At 42.1% G+C, this 17781-nt stretch overlaps 1 protein-coding gene across 2 annotated transcripts in view; it reads right to left on the bottom strand.

The window, feature by feature from the left end:
- Positions 1-15465: 15465 nt before the first annotated feature.
- Positions 15466-17781, bottom strand: part of SLC35F3 (solute carrier family 35 member F3) — a 289574-nt gene continuing 287258 nt past the window's right edge. For both annotated transcript variants that reach the window (XM_027094036.1, XM_027094037.1), the window contains one exon: positions 15466-16958. In XM_027094036.1, coding sequence (XP_026949837.1) covers positions 16723-16958 — 236 coding nt within the window. In that variant the 3' untranslated portion in view covers positions 15466-16722. The remainder of the gene's footprint in view (positions 16959-17781) is intronic.

Raw genomic sequence — 17781 nt, 5'->3', positions numbered from 1 at the left:
AAAACCAAAAACAGAAGCAATATTGTAACAAATTCAATAAAGGCTTTAAAAATGGTCCACATCAAAAAATCTTAAAACAAAAACATCATAATAAAATTAAGTTAGGGGGATGGAGGGAATACAAGCTGGGATGGCAAGGGGGGTATAGAGAGCTAACAGAATAAAGGCTTAGTGTGGAGTAGGCAGATTGCCTTACTTCACATCACAGCTGTCTTCTTACTGGTTGTATGATGTTAGGTAAGTTATTCAATTTCTTATCTCTGAGTTTCCTCATCTGTAAAATGAGGACGATAATACCACTTACCTCAGTTGTTGTTTTTTGTTTTGTTTTGTTTTTTGGCTGCACCACTCAGCTTGCGAGATCTTAGTTCCCCGACCAGGGATTGAACCCGGGCCCTCAGCAGTGAAAGCACGGAGTCCTAACCGCTGGATCTCCAGGGAATTCAACCTCAGTTACTGTAAGGATAAAATGACTGTGTGTTTGTGTGTATGTATATAGTTTAAGTATATAAAGTATACTGGTAGGGCTTCCCTGGTGGTGCAGTGGTTAAGAATCCGCCTGCCAATGCAGGGGACATGGATTCGAGCCCTGGTTCGGGAAGATCCCACATGCCGTGGAGCAACTGAGCCCGTGCGCCACAACTACTGAGCCTGCGCTCTAGAGCACGCGAGCCACAACTACTGAGCCCGCGTACCACATCTACTGAAGCCCACACACCTACAGCCTGTGCTCTGCAACAAGAGAACCCACCACAATGAGAAGCCTGCGCCCCCGCTCGCCTCAACTAGAGAAAGCCCGCGCGCAGCAACGAAGACCCAGTGCAGCCAAAAATAAATAAATAAATAAATATTTCTTTAAAAAAAAAGAAACTCTCTTGTGGTGTGTAGAGGAGAGAAGACAGTATTAGCTATTACGATTATTTGCATATCTAAAGCTTGTTTTTCTGGCAAAAACAACCACCGCTATTAACAAATATGAACATAAAAGGCCGTCACCACCAAGAACAGTTAAGTTAGCAATAACTATTTGGTCTTTCTTAGATGATGCTCTTTCACCCCATTAAAATTCAAAGCGTTTCTTTGATACAGGCCAATGGGTTTCCATGGAAACCTGCTTTATTACCTAGGCAACTAAGGGCTCATGCTGGTACTGTTAGATTATTTAAAAATTGTCAGGAAATTCAGGTCTACTTCGCTTCTTGGCTAGGTTGAAACTCTATTTCATTATTCCCCGTGCCAGACTTGAAACTTTCTAGTTAGCCTCAATAAACACAAACAATAATGAAGTTTCTAATTGATCTTGTGAATTCTACAATTCTTTATATTAACCAGGTAGATATTAAAGGAGTTACAGTTCACCAAAGGTTTTATGAAGGATCTATTTGATAAAATCCATACTTTCTTAGAAGATTGATTGAAGACCAATCCATGCAAGGTTGAGATTCAAGCGTCTGGGATGGGAAAGATTTTGCAGTTTAAAAGAATGCACAGTACACTTGAATAGCTTCATCTCAGAGGGCTGGTGAAAGGTTTAAAAAAGATAATGAGTGTAAATCCTGTGTACTGAAATAAACCATCAATAATATCTGCTCTTGAGGACTGTGGACTAGATGCTGCTATACGTGAGTGACACATGGTTGGATAAGCATAGCCCAAAGAATCTGAGTAATCACCCTGAAGGAACGTCACTTTTAGAGTTGTGACTAGGGTTATAACTTTTATATATTTTGTAGTTGAATTAGAGAAGCATAATCAAGGATACTTATCAAACCTGCATAGGGTCTGGGGATGGAGGAGATAGCTCATAGTTTTACTGAAAGACTCAAGGAACTCAACAGGTTAGGATGATGGGCTGGCATAAAGAAGATTTAATCATGCTACTTAATTAGTTAATTAGTTCTAGTGGCTTACTTAGTTCTAGTGGCTTTCTATTGCTGACCAACAAATGCCCTGATATCCCAGCATGGCACTGAAGACCCTCACATTAGGACTTAGCCTGTCTTCTGACTTTATCTCCTACCACTCCCTACAGATGCCCATCTCTTTATCTTAGCTATTTGCTGTTCCCAGATCTTGCCTCTAACATTCTGCCTCTCTTCCTGCTCTTCCAGTCATCTGAAATGCCCAGCCACCCACCTGTTTCTGAAAACCCTATTCATCCTATTAGGCCCAACTCAAAAAGTTATTTCCTTCATGAAGTAGTTCGCAATCCCTCCCGATCCAAACAGCACAAAGTCTGCCCCTGAGAGTCAATCGTCTCACGCTGCCTTATATCAGAGGTCCTGGTGACCTTGGTCAGTCCTCTTATTAATTTCAAAGTTTCTTAAAGACAGGAACTGGTTCAGTTACGCAGATTCCATTTTTACAGTATTTATGGGACAAACAAATAAATGGTAAGTGTGAAATCCTGTTTGTGTCCAAAACAAAACAATTTCAGGGGAACAGGACGGAATGAACATCTAACTAAATCTTAGGGGTCTAGTTGACTGTAAGTTAAATAAGTACAGTTACTGTGGGCACTAAAAGCTAATGTAAACATAGGCTACATGCTCCAGGTGAGTGAACAACTGTCGTGTTACGAGATGTGAGGCAATTATCATTCTATGTGGCCTCTGATTATCGAATGCTTAGAGAATTGCTAGACGGTGTGCTTATGGTGGAAAGGGCTTCACCTGCAGGGTGGTGAAATATCGTTTACCTTGCCAATAACAGCATATTCCTCACCCTGGGACCGGAGTAAATCTCTCCACATTCTCAGCCCTACGGAGACGAAGAAGCTTGAATCCTATGTCTGTGGCCATGGCTGGAATGGGGACACACTGGCCAAAAAGGAATGGGTTTATCTTATGGTGGGAAATAAGGGACAGGCTGAGAATCATGAATCAGCATGGGAGCCCAAGAAGGATGACCGCTGCAGGAGTTAGGCTGAAAACGTGCGTGTCAAGCCAAGAGCCCTGAGGGAAGTGACCACTGGAGAAAGGGGAGGGGCAGCCGGCAGCCTGCAGAGTAGAGCAGCCCTTTCGCTGAAGGATCAGAGGGTCGGATGGGAGCGGCATCTATGTCTGGGCAGTCTGTGCTTCTGTAATCATTTCTGCTTTGGTCCACCTCATTACTTCTTAGAGTATGTTGAAAGAGTAAGGAAAGCCCTTCTGGTTTCCAGCTCTGCATGCAGGGAGCTTAGAATTTGCCACTCCATCCTAACAAGTAAAAAGCTGAACAGACTAGAAAATCAACTCTTCTAGGACAGAAGGCAAACCACTGCCCCCAAGACTGGAGAGACAGACAGATGAACACAGAGAAAACTTAGCAGAGCAGAGACAAACAAACAGAAACTACGTGGGAACGAGTGCCAAGGTAGGAAAGTCAGAACTGTAATTGACAAATGCCGGAGGCTCAGTGTGGAGGACTCTGAGAGTTAAAAACTGCAGGGGGACCCGGCCATAGGGGGCCTCCACGACTGTGAAACTTACCTCCAGGAGCTCAACCAGGTTCCCACAGTAAACGTCGGAGAAAAATTCCCTCATGCTTCTAGCAGGGGGAGGGGAAAAGGAGCCATTCTGAAATATGCTGGTGCACTCTGTTCTTCTTAACAAAGCCTTCCATCAGAAGAAACTAGTTAACCAGAGCCGAACCTGCTGGGGGTATTATCAGACCCCAAGAGACCTGGGCAAGGGAAATACCCAACTCCAGACAGCAACAGCCTTCCACGTGGGAAAAGGGAAATACCCAACTCTAGCCCACTCTAGCCATCCTCTCCCACCTAAGAGAGGAGGAAAAAAATAAGACTCATCTGAGAAGTCTACAGTCCAGAGCACAGGCTCACTGAAAGAGACCTAATCATAGGACTATAGAATGGTTCCCCTCCCCTTATACCTTACCACGTTACTAAAGACCTATTTACAGCAGTTCCTTTTAGCTGGTACAGCATGTCCGGTTATCAAGAAAAAATTTACAAGGCATACCAAAAGGCAAAAAAACCCATAACTTGAAGAGACAGAGCAAGCATCAGAAGCAGGCATGACAGGGATGTTGGAATCTTCAGATTGGGAATTTATTACAACTATAATTCATGTGTTAAGGGGTAAAAGAGACAGCAGGCAAGAGCAGATGGGCAATGTAAGTGGGGAGAGATGGAAATCCTAAGAAAGAACCAAAAAGAAATGCTAGAGATAAAAAACACTGTCATAGAAATGAAGAATGCCTTTGATGGGCTTCTTAGTAGACTAGATACAGTTGAGGAGAGAATCTCTGAGCTGGAGGACGTATCAATAGAAACCTCCCTAACTGAAAAGCAAAGAAACAAAGACTGGAAAAACAGAACAGAATATGCAAGGACAGTGAGACAACACTTACAGGTAACACACCAAAAATGGGAATACCCAGAAGGAGAAGAAAGGGAGAAAGAAACAGAAGAAATATTTGAAACAATAATGGCTGATAATTTCTACCAAATTAATGTCAGACACCAAAACACAACTCCAGGAAGCTCAGAGAACACGATAATATAAATGAATGCAAAAACAAAATAACTCAGGCATATTGTTTTCAAACTATAGAAAATCAAAGATAGGGAAAAAATCCTATACCTACAGAGAAACAAAGATAAGAATTAAAGGTGGCTTCTGCTCAGAAACCAGGCAGGCAATAGAAGGAGTGAAAATGACTTCCCTGGTGACACAGTGGTTAGGAATCTACCTGCCAATGCAGGGGACATGCGTTCGAGCCCTGGTCCGGGAAGATCCCACATGCCGTGGAGCAACTAAGCCCGTGCACCACAACTACTGAGCCTGTGCTCTAAAGCCTGTGAGACACAACTACTGAGCCCGCGTGCCACAACTACTGAAGCCCACGCGCCACAACTACTGAAGCCCACGCACATAGAGCCTGTGCTCTGCAACAAGAGAAGCCACCGCAATAAGAAGCCCGTGAACCACAATGAAGAGTAGCCCCCGCTCGCCGCAACTAAAGAAAGCTCACGCGCAGCAACAAATACACAATGCAACCATAAAATAAAAATAAATAAATAAATTCAAAATAAAGGAGTGAAACACTTAAAGTGTTGAGAGAAAACCCCCACCAATCTAGAATTCCTTATCCCACAAAATTATCCTTCAAAAATGGAGAAATAAACAAACAAAAATCAAGGCAATTTGTTGCCAGTAGACCTGCCTTGCAAGCAATGTTTAAACAAATTCTTTAGAGAGAATAAAAAATAGGTCAGAAACTTGGGTCTACATAAAGAAAGGAAGAGCTTTGAAAAAGGAGTAAGTAAAGGTAAAATTAAAATTTTTATCTTTCTTATTTCTAACTGACTTAGTGGATAACAGTTTATTAAGAATGACAATAGCAACAATGTATGCGATTATGTATGCTTCTGCATCTTTTTCATATGTGTGTAATATGTACACTTATATATAAATAAAATGAATGACAGCAATGATGACAAGGCATGGGGGAAATTAGGATTATTTTGTTATTATAAGGTACTCACACTACACATGACGTGGTATAGTGTTATTTGGATTAGTTGTAAATGTATATTGCAAACTCTAGGGCAACCACTAACAACAGTTAAAAAAAATAAGTATAATTTATATTCTAAGAAAGGAGAAAAAATAGAATCATATAAAGTGCTCAATATTAAAACCACAAAAGGCAGAAAAAGAGTGAAAGACAAAAATAAGAACAAAGAACAAGGGCAGCTGCATAGTAGAAGAGACGTGTGCATCCCCTTCAGCTGAGCCCTGCACCAGCCTGGCAGCCGGCCCAGGCAGACCCTCACCTGCAGCCGGGCCGCTCAGCTGAGCCAGGCCTGGCAGCCACAGCGCAATCCCTTGCAGACCCGTGAACCTAGGCACACACATGCATGTTTAAGCCACTGAGTTCCAGGTGGACTTTTAATGCGGCATCATTGTGGCACTATCTGAGTAAGAAAAAGAGCCTAGCTGCCCTGTGTCACATTCTCTCAGGGGTGTAAGGGGTGACTTGGCCTGTCACTGAAGCGAATTCTAAGTAACAGGCTCCATGAGCTCAGTGGATGGCGGATGGCTCTTTCCAGATTCTGACTCTGAATTTCAAAAAGGCCTTTCTGGAAATGGTGTGCTTTGCCTCAAAAAAGTGGCTCAATAGTATTTTCCAGTGACCGAGGTAGTGAGTTAATAGCTGCAGACACATAGCCAGAGCAGATCTAAGGACTCTTTTCTGCTTCCCCACTCCCGGGGGTGCTCAGGGGCCTGGTGTAGACTGGACAGAAACTGCAAGCCACTGAATGTAATGACTGCTGCTTTTTCTCGCTGTTGCTGTACAGCTGGAACTGTATCAAATATTGAATTTAATTAATAGAACCTCAAAAGTAATGCACTAAAGCAAAACATCATAGATGCTGAAGAAATCACTTTAGTTTCTAGTTGTTAGTATGAATTGTTTAGAACAATTCCCAGATTCATACACGAGAGTGACAGATTACTACAGATGAAAGAGTAAATATGTTCTTTAGTATACACAGAATTTTTAGTATCGATTTCTTCATCATAAGTGACGTATAAAATAACCTGGCAACAGCCTAAAAGAGTCTTAGGATTCCCTATGGTTGAGTTGTTTGGAAACATGTAGTGTTTCCTGCAAACATCTATTATTAATTCTAATGTTAATAAAATCGTGTAGTATACACTTATGAGTTCCCATAAAAGTTAAAGGAGTTTCTATTTTTAGTTGACTTTTCCGCTTGCTGACTCTTCATCAGAAATCCACGCGGAACTCTCTCTGCCAGACCTTGGCTGGGGAACTAAAGTGCCCTCCTTATTGATTCTTTGCTTGCTTGACTGATCTGGTCACATCTCTGTTGAAAGTAGCCACTCTTGATTCCATTAGCTGATCTTATCAGCATGGCACCCATGTACAGTCCCAGATGGGATTCTAGGACCAGCCTGCCTCCACCTGCTCTGATAGCGTGTGATCGCCCCTGGCTCTGCTCTTTGTAAATTTTTAGACAGATGCCTGCTCCCTGCTCCCTGCTGGAGTTCCATCATGGTGCTTTGTGAGGACAGGACACCTCCCCAATGGTCCTTTTGGCCTAAGCTCTTTTTAGTCACAGTTTATGCATCAGTCAGGAAAAGGCAGGTATTTGAAAGGATTGATACTCATGATTGCACCCTACGTGTCTCTCTAGCATCATCTTCTGCCATAAATATTGCTCTTCCCCCTGTTTTTAGTACTCCTCTCCCACTTTATTTACCTTGAAAATGCTCACTTAAGTGGTACGTCATGTATAAAGTCTTCCTGTGCTCTTCCTTTCCTAGGCCATTAGTCAGTTCCAGTCCCACCCCATCTGTCCTTGGATATATGACCATCATAGTACTTACCACATTCTATTTTCTGTCTCCATCCATAGCCCATGCTTTAAAAAAAAAATTGTAGTAAAATAAAGGTAACATAAAATTTGCAACTTTAACCATATAAATCAGTGTCATTAATTAACATTCAAACTGCTATGTAACCATTGTCACTATGTATTTCCAAAACTTTTCACTGCATACAGAAACTCTGTACCCATTAAGCAATAACCCCCCATATCCTTCTCTCCCTCCTGGGCCCTGGTAACCTCTAATCCACCTCCTAAGCCTATGACAGTAAGTTTGTGGAGTACCTAATATTCTAGGTATGTTGTAAAAGTGGAATCATACAGTATTTGTCCTTTAGTGACCAGCTTATTTCACTTAGCTTAATATTTCCCAAATTTATCCATGTTGTAGCGTGCATCAGAACTTCATCCGTTTTATGGCTGAATAGTATTCCAGTGTATGTCTATATTTTATGTTGTTTATCCATTCATCTTTTGATGGACATTTGGGTTGTTTCTACCTTTTGGCTGTTGTGAATAATGTTGGAGTGAACATTGTACAAATGTTCAAATATATGTGTGCAAATATCTGTTCACGTTCCTGTTTTTGATTCTTTGGGGTCTATACCTAGGAGTGGAACTGCTGGGTCATATGGTAATTCTATGTTTAGCTTTTTGGGGAAATGGGAAACTTTTCCACAGTAGTTGTACCATTTTACATTCCCACCAGCAATGTATGAGTTCCAATTTTCCCACATCCTCACAAACACTTTTTGTTTTCTGTTTAAAAATACTATATATATATATATTACAGGGCCCCACCAACCAATCAAAAATGGGAAGTGAGGCAGCTCTTTAGGTTTTTCAGATCAAAACTTGACTGTTCCCAAATTCAGGCAAAGGTTGGGATTTGACATTTCAGTTGCAGTTGTAAGTTAATATCCAAGTAAAAAGTCATAAATAATTCAATATTTATTGAGCACCCACCATGTAGCAGGCATGTCCTAGAAACTAAGAGTATAAAGTGAAATTAAATACTCACTTCACCCACTCATTTATTCAACAGAGAGGCATTGGGGCAAACCAAAATTTTAATTAAAAAAAAAATATATATATATATAAACATTGCCATCCTAGTAGGTATGAAGTGGTATCTTGCTGTGGTTTTGACTTGCTTTTCCCCAATGATTAGTGATGTTGAGCATCTTCTTCTGTGCTTATTGGCCGTTTGCATATCTTCATTAGAGAAATGTTTATTCAAGTTCTTTGCTTATTTTTAATGGGTTGTTTGTCTTTTTATTGTTGAGCATTAGAAGTTTTTATATATTCTGATTATTCAACCCTTATCAGATATATGATTTTCAAATATTTTCTCCCATTCTGTAGATTGTATTTTTTACTTTCTCGATAATGTACTTTGATGCACAAAATTTTTAATTTTGATGACGTTCAACTTACTATATTTTCTTTTGTTTCTCATGCTTCTGGTATCATTGCCAAAGTCAAGTCATGAAGATTTACTCCTATCTTGTCTTCTAAGAGTTTTAAGAGTTTTTTGCTCTTTTATTTAGGTCTCTGATCCATTCTGAGTTAATTTTTGTATATGGCATAAGGTAGGGTTTGAACTTCATTCTTTTGCATGTGGAGATCCAGTTGTCCCAGCACTATTTCTTAAAGAGATTGATCTTTCCTCATTGAGTGTACTTGGCCTTCTTGTAGAAAATCAATTGACCATAGATATATGGGTTTATTTCTGAATCTCATTTTTATTCTATTGGTCTGTTAATCCTCATGCCAGTACCACACCATTTTAATTACCATAGCTTTGAAGTAAGTTTTGAAATCAGGAGGTGTGAGTCCTCTGATTTTGTTCTTCTTTTGCAAGATTGTTTTCGCTATTTGAGTCTCTCGAAATTCCGTAAGAATTTGAAGATCAGTTTTTCCAATTCTGCAAAAATGGCTGTTGGAATTTTGATAGGGATTGGTTTGAATCCGTATATCACTTTGGATAGTACTGATATCTTAAACAATGCTAAGTCTTCCAATTCATGAACTTAGGATATCTTTCCATTTATTTAGGGCTCTTTAATTTTTTTTTTTTTTTTTTTTTTGGCAATGTTTGTAGTTTTCAGTGTACAAATCTTTCACCTCCTTGGTTAAAGTTATTCCTAGGCATTTTATTCTTTTCGGTGCTATTGTAAGTAGAAGATTTTTTCTTTCTAAATTTCTCTCTTGGATTGTTTATTGCATATATACAGAACACAACTGATTTTTGTGCATTGATCTTGTCCCCTGCAACTTTGTTGAATTAGTTTATTAGCTAATAAATAGCTAATAAACTATCTCTACTTTATTTATTTCCACTCTAATCTTAATTATTCCTTCCTTCTATTAGCTTTGGGTTTAGTTTGCTCTTCTTTTTATTGTTCCCCAAGGTGTAAAGTTAGATTTTGAGATTTGAGATCTTTTTTCTTTTTTAAATGTATGCATGTGCAGCTATTAATTTTCCTCTGCATACTACCTTTGCTGCATCCCATATGTTTTGGTATGGTATGTTTTGTTTTAATTTTTCTCTCAGTATTTGGTAGTTTTCTTTATGATTTCTCCTTCAATCTGTTGGTTGATTGGGAATATGTTGTTTAATTTCCACAAATTCGCGAGTTTTCCAGTTTCCTTCTGTTATTGATTTCTAGTTTCATTCCACTGTGATTGGAAAGGATAGTTTGTATGATTTCAATCTTTTAAATTTATGGAGACTTGTTGTGTGGCCAACATGTGGTCTATCTTGGAGAATGGACCATGTACATTGGAGAAGAACATATATTCTGCTATTGTTAGGTGGAGTGACTGTATCTGGAGATAGGACAAAAAACCTACCACTGACTTTAGTTAGAAAGAAATAACAGAGGGGAACTTATGGGCATAATGGTATTTGTAGAAAACTTCCAGCTTACAGAGATTTCATGATAATTGAAATCTTTCAATGTCCCAGGAGACTTTTCTTTCAGAAGGGCCCTAGACAAGATCACTCAGCAGGGAAGCTTGTCCTAAGACCTTTTCCCTTTGTGCAGTCTCCCCACAAACAGGGCCTGGGGGACGGGGCAATCTGCTTGGCCTCTCCCAGCCATATGGCCTTGTGCAAGTCCCTTGATAATTACTTAACAGAGCCACAGAACATTCTGCAGATTGTAAGTTACTTTCACAAACATATCCTTGACAACTCTGGGGACCAGGTTTCATTGCATTTTATGTATTATGATTGATTTTAGCAGTTGACATTTAAGAAGCAGGTGGCCCTCTATTGTCCCTGGCCTCAAAATCTTTTCATTCCTTTTATACTCAGAAGTCCTGGACAAATGTTTTTTAAGTGATCTCTTGGCATCTAAAGTTCTAACAGCATTTGTCCTGTATGGGAAAAGATAGCAGAACATGGCTTATTCTCTTAATTTCTGAGAAACACCAAGCAGAAATGCTCTGCAACAGGTAAAACCTAGAATTCACTAGAATTTCATCTTACTAAATGGTCATTGGTAAGAGAGAGCAAAGGATCTGACAGAGAATTCAGAAAAGTAGTTGAGACTGCTAAACAGTAACTCAGCACCTTCTCTCTGCTTAAAGAAAAGAAAGGAAATTAAATGCTATCAGAAAATATAAGAAAATCTAGACAAAAGTAACATGTTAAACTTTTGATGCAATAACGCTCTCAGGAAAGCCAGATCTGGGGGGCAGCTGAATGTCCAAATGTACTTTGGACTTTAATTTGTGCTAATGGTAAGACTTGGTTTTAAAAGTTAAGCTTTGGAGAAAAACACCAGGTCCCTAAATGATGATTGCATGGGATAAGGGGTTAAAGACAGTCACTAGGTTGTAGCTGGATAAGTATACGTCTAACTCTAAATGGTATCATTAAAAAAATTAGTGATTATTATGTAGTGATTGGTTTGCATGAATGATTTACTTAAACAAAATTTTAAAAAAGTAGAAATAGCCTAATTGATTGGAAAGATGTGCTAATTATATGCCCACAGTACATGTGGCAAACGCATGCACACACACTCACACATGAGGTCCTTGAGGAAATCCAACATCTGGTGCAGTACCATTCAGCAGGGCTATCTACAAAGTATAGACATTTGCAAAATCCTTGAAAAGCGCTAGGCTACCAGCATCCCCACAAGGCTGCCTGCTCTGCACCCTCCAGATTATAAAGGAAAGTACGTCATAAATGCAGTTTTCTCACTATGGGGATAAAATCGGGTAACAGGGAGAGTGAGGGAACACTGGCTGAATAAGTACATCTACTCGGTGTAACTGAATTTACAGTTCCCATAAATGGAGGTGTCACAAAAGGGTGGCCAGGGGCATAAAAAACATCAAACTCTAGTCCCCGATACATAGGTATATGTTGAAAAAGAACACCATAGTGATATGCTAACTGCTTTTCTTTATTTATACCCAAATTTCCCCTTCACAGGTACTGCTGTATGTGGGCATAAGCAGGGCCCTTTAACCCTTGTCTCTTCCTAGCCTCTGAGATTCCCCACGTCGTTAGCATAGCATAGATTCCTAACAAACTGAATGCTTTAGGGGGCCAGCAGGTCTTGTTTCCAATGGGGATTACACACTGGGGACTCCTGAAATTTCCATCTGGAGGTTTTTAAGTCCCTCTAATTTTTTCCTTATGGCAGAGAGCCTCTTCTGTCACCCTCAGAGAGGAAGAGCCTGGGGGCTCCCTCCAGATATTCTTGGTGAGATTCTGGGCTCCCTCTCCGGTGTCAGAGGCCACTGCTATTACTGCTACTGCTGCTCTGGGTACAAACGCACTTCTTGCTGGCTTGTGGCTTGATGGGTATTTCCCATTTTTTTACAGGAAACCTATTCTTTTTTCAAAAAGAGAAACGAATTCACAATGTTTTGAGTTAAAATTTACAATACATAATACATTACATTACATAAAAATCTCATTTGTTACGATTCTAGTAACTCCACATTTTTGGATAACTTACAGATTTCCCTTAGCTGAAGCTTACCATTTTAACTCAAGAAAATGACTTTCTCAAGATTTGGACAATGCTGAATACATGAAAAATTATGTAAGGGAAAATATTATTCTTTAAAAAATTTTTAAATGTATTTTAAGCACTGTGAAAAAGTTTTAAACCCTCTCTATTTATATATCATGGGTGTATTTCTTATGAATCAGTCTCCTCCATTCTTTAAAGCAGTTTGACCAAGGAGTCCTGCTAGGCCATAAGGAGCCCAGATTCAAGAAGTGTGAGTACCAGAAAGTAAAAACAAACCAACCCCCAAAAAGAGTCCAACTTTTTTCTTTGAACATTCCAGTTTTCTCCCACATATTATTCAGAGTTCTTGGATTCAAGCAATAGCAGTGGCTTCTTATGTCTTAAACAGAAAAACATTTTTTGGAAGCCTCTTAGGGACTGTATGTGTCTGAAGGATCTGTTTGGAAAAGGGAGGAATGCGAACCTCCATGGTGGGAGGAGGCCGGAGCCACAGCAGGACCCTGGAGGACTGGCCGGTCAGCATGGTCTTCCTGGGGTGTTCCGTGGGGTCTGGTTAAGTCCTGGGAGACTGGCCCACTGGCCAAGTCCATTTCACACCCTCCCCTTCTCCCCCGGACGCTGGGGTCTGAAATGGAGACTCCATTCCCTTCAGCTTCTGCAACAACAGCAAGATGGTCTTTCCAACAGAGATCAGATGCTGGGCAGCCAAAAACAAGCCAACAACCCCACAGACGTCCTTCCTACTGGTGAGATTTGGGCAAAAGAATTTTCAATCATTTTGTGAGGCAACTATTTATTCATTAAACCACTTGACTGAGATAGATCAATAATTCACAGACCATAAAATTCACCCATGTGAAGTGTACAATTTAAAAAAGTGTTAGCATATTTGTAGGATTGTGCAACTACCACTATATTCTAATTTTAGAACAAAGCATTTATATTCAAAATTGAAGATAAAGAACTCCATGTGACACATCGTTGCCTAGATTCGGAAACACCTCTGTTCTGTGAGGAGGTAGGTCTCTGACCACAGCTTCCTGCCTCTGGAGTCTCTTTACCCTTGTCAGCCCAGGTAAGGAGGAGCTCAGGGTCTGCACAGCGGGTGGGTTCCTAGAGACAGCGCTGACTCAGTGTGGCAGGGGGCGCTGGCTGATCACTTTGTATCCTCTGGCCCCAAACGTCCACATTCTGAGAGGGGCGGGCTGGAGCAGCAGAGACCCCATAGCCTCTTTGTACCTTCCATCTTCATTTTACTTTTATTCCTTCAAGGAGCAAAAATAGAGAAATCCTTTAACTGTTTTCCAGACTGGCCTCTAGGGGGCAGACAATCCCCCAGGGGGAGCAAAAATGGAGCCTGTTTCCCAAAGCCATCCCCAAGGTTCCATCAGAAGGAACCCCTTCCTGAGATTTTCTGTTCATGGGTCCTTCCTGGTTTGCCATAGCTCCTCCCAATTCTCGAAATCTACATGGTAGGGATAGAGGGGGTCAGAGGAGTTGTGGTTTGTATTCTTGGAAAGAAATCTCTTACATTTCCAACCCTCACCCCAACTCAGGTTTATAATGTCCTGAAAGGGGCATTAACCTCTCCTGCAAGTTTTAACCTTTCTATTATTTCACATACCTTACCCTTCATAGTCTTTTTTGTAATTGGAGTAAAACATACATAACATAAAAAGTTACCATTTGGACCCTTTCTAAGTGCATAGCTCAGAGGCAGGAAGTACAGTCACACTATTGTGCAACCGTCACCACCACTGACCTCCAGAACGTTCTTTATCTTATAAAACTGAAACTCTGTACCCATTGAACAATAACTCCTCATTCCTAGCCCCCAATAACCAGCATCCTACTTTCTGTCTCTGTGAGTTCCACTACTCCAGGTACCTCATATTAGTGGAATCAGCTAATATTTGTCCTCCGTGAGTGGCTTATTTCACTTAGTATAGTGTCTTCAAGGTTCCTCCGTGTTGTAGCCTGGGTCAGAATTGCATTCCTTTCTAGGGTTGAATGCTATTCCATTGTACGTGTTCATCACGTGTTGTGTATCCATTCATCCATCCATGGACACCTGGGTGGCTTCCACCCCTTGGGTACTGTAATTAATGCTGCTCCGATTATAGGCGTATAAATATCTCTGAGTTCCTACTCTTAATTCTTTTGGGTCTTCATAGTCTTTTATGCCCATGGGAGAAGAAGGTAAATCTGCTCTCGTGTAGGGCTTCCCAATTTTTCAGGTTATGGCTTACAAAGGAAATATGTGTTTGGCACCTTGGGGTAACTCGAGAGGTTGGAAGCCCAGACAGTCATGGAGGTGACGGGCTCGGGCTCCACTGTAGGGCTCCCGGCGTACACGGGAGACATGGGCAGGGGAGCCCTTTGATGTGGACGACTACACTCCCCAGGTTACAACCCCACGTAGCAAGTGGTGCATGGTGTACAGAAGCTCTAGGGATGGGTGGTGGGGCAAAGTGTCCCGAAGAGGCTGTCATCTCCTCTCCATTCACACGCCCTCTTAGAGAACCCAGCCCTTTGTGGCCAGAGGATGAGAGACACTGGACCTCAGAGCGCCTGGCCACAGCTGCCTGCAACAGTGACACACACATTACATCAAATTCCCTCTAGAGCCAGAACGGGTCAGGGCACCTAAGGCAGAAGTCATGTGTGGGAGCTGAGCTGGAAGACCAGGTCAGTTTAGGGACTGAGGCTGCCACTCTGAGGCCCGAGTGTAAGGGAGCCAGGGAACCGGGCTGCACAGGAAAGGGCTGCAACCCCAGAGCTGCACAGAGGGCGGCATCCGAGGAGAGGAGACAGGACGGGGCAGGAGGACGGGAGGGGAACACTGCCCGGAGACCTTTCCTTCGAGGCTGCCTCTGTGTCCTGCATTTCTCTTTTGTGAACGTCAACTCTGTCTGCAATAAGAACTTTCTTCCCTTGAGACGGCTGAATGGCTTCCTGTGCCTTGAAGGTGCAGGAGAGTGGGGCTCGCTGGGGGAAAAGTATAAGGTGGGGAAGCTGGAAAGTCAGATCTAGCCTAGTGGGAAAGGAACAGAGTGGCCACCAAGACGGCACCGAACGCTTCTTTTTTAAATCGTTTATTAATCTGTTTGGTTAAACAGGGAATGGAAACTGAGAATAATAATTTGCTTAAAAAGTTCAGGTCACGAATGCCCTTTCCCCTAGGAAACGACAGACTCCATGGTTACAGAGCACACCACTGGGTTATGACACCGTTTCAAAATAAGGTTTCCAATTCGTTATGTAACAATGTAAACTTCAAAAATAGTAAACTCTAACCCCCTTGTCCCTCTTTACAGATCTATCACGGATAGAATTTTCTGGCAGACCTAAACTGTGGAAGTAAACACCGTGGTGCTTAAAAGTTTCATAGAAAGGTTTGCAGATTCAGTAAATCTTGCGGTCTTGGTCGGGAAGTAAAAGCAACCAGCGATTCATCTTCTGCGGAATCTACCTTATATGCGCACCGTGACCCGTGTTCTACTACACCGGTCATCAGCTTTGCCACTTTTGTACACACACACACACACACACACACACACACACACACACACACAATGTATAGTCTTTTGTTTCTAAAGATTTCTACATCTAAATGATAAGACGGCACCAGTGACCTATAATGTCACCTCGCTTCACATAGGTAAAGACAAAAATTCTGTAGAAGGCACTGTAATTTCTCTTCCATGATCTTACATAGACACGTGAGAGCGAGCCAGCTGGGGCTGGGACTTAACCTTCCCTTTCCGTTACCCGGCTCGGGCCTGTCCTCCTCCGATCGCCACCCCCAGTTAGCCACAGTCAATGGTTTTCCATGTCCGTTACCCTTTTCTGCTCCAGCTTCTCACATCACATCAACCCACCCATCCAACAATCCGTTTATCCAGATTAACTCAGAGTGATCTTTTGGTTCATTGAAATCCCTTAAAATTAAGAGTACAGCTCTGGTATAAAACAAGGTATGACCTACCATAGCTGAAAAGTAATCACAGTGTGCAACGTAATTTTCAGTTGGGAAGAGTCAAAACATCTGCCCTGCCTTGTCAAGAACGTCTGTCATCCCAAACAATCTAGGCAAGCAACACTCTATGCTGCTTTACATTCATTTAAAAAGAGCGGAGAGGGTCTCTTCTCTCCCGTATTTAACTGGTACCCTTAAGTGAAAGGTCTGATGTGAAAAAAAGTGCAAGCAAAGTGGACATGCCAATAAATACCATATAACTTACCGCAGATTACCAAAACTGTACAGGTATGTACACCTCACCAAACCGAGGTTCCCCCTGCGGGGAAGAGATTCCAAATCACCCACGCGAGCGTCACACAGAGTTCTCGGGCAGACCGTCAGCGGGCGAAGGAGGGCCGGGCCCTTCCGCCCTTGTTCTGAGGTCCCGAGCCCAGGTCCGCGCCGCCCTCCGCCGCCTCCTCCTTTTTCCTCACTTTCAGGCGGGTGAGCAGCTTCATCAACCAGACGTCCCACTCCTCGGGCAGAAGCAGGAGGAGGAAGCCCAGGCCGATGATGACCATGGCGATGACCCGGACCCCGTTGAAGACGATCTTACTGGTGTAGCGATCAACAACTGTAGGGGATGGAGAGCGTGGGTTACCGCGGGGGCGATCGTGCCAGGCCATCCGGAGGGCGGGGCCCCGGCCAGGCCAGGGCCTGGGGCGCCCCCTTCCGCGGGGCCGGAGCTGTTCTCCCTTGACCAGGCGGGCAGGGGCTGCCTCCCAGAAATCCCCCGTTAACTCTACAAACCCTGTCTGCTGCGAGGCCTTGCGCTGTGTTTCACTTTCCCCAATTGACCTGGTACCTTAGTTCCCACATTGATCTGTGCGAGAGACAAAACGAAACACCAGGGGCGGTTGGAGATGTGCGTGTGTATTAATATATACATCCACCGAAGTTAATCGTGGCCACCTCCGGGTTGGCAGGATAATTCAAACGTTACTGCTTTCTTTATATTCTTGGCACTTTTCACATTTTCTACAGTGACATACTTTATTTTTATAATTTAAGAGCATGATATATATAATATACGTTCTGAAGACCAAACTTGACCTGGTTCTTTGAAGATAATAAATACAAACTTTTGTTCCACCCCAGGATATTATTAGTGTGAGGCTCTAATGCCACCTGTGTCACCACCGATTATGAAAGTTTATTAAAGGCCCAAGAAGCTCATTCCTGACCCACATCAGGTGAGGGAACAAAATGAGAACAGGATTCACGTCGGTTCGTACAAATCTAGATCATCATTCTCTTCAGAACTAAAGATCAAAAGCGTTTCAGATGTTGGTTTTCTTTTCTCTTTTCCTAACTAAATCAAACAAAGAAAATTTGGGGCCTGCCTCTCCACAAGGGAGAATTAGATTGCTTTTTTTTTTTTTTTTTTTTTTTTTTTT

This window comes from Aethalodelphis obliquidens, unplaced genomic scaffold (genome assembly GCF_003676395.1).
Source record: "Aethalodelphis obliquidens isolate GAN/ISIS:26980383/991018 unplaced genomic scaffold, ASM367639v1 scaffold87, whole genome shotgun sequence".
NCBI classification, from domain to species: domain Eukaryota; kingdom Metazoa; phylum Chordata; class Mammalia; order Artiodactyla; family Delphinidae; genus Aethalodelphis; species Aethalodelphis obliquidens.
The sequence above is the reverse complement of the archived record's forward strand: the minus strand, read 5'-3'. Positions and strand labels throughout refer to the sequence as shown.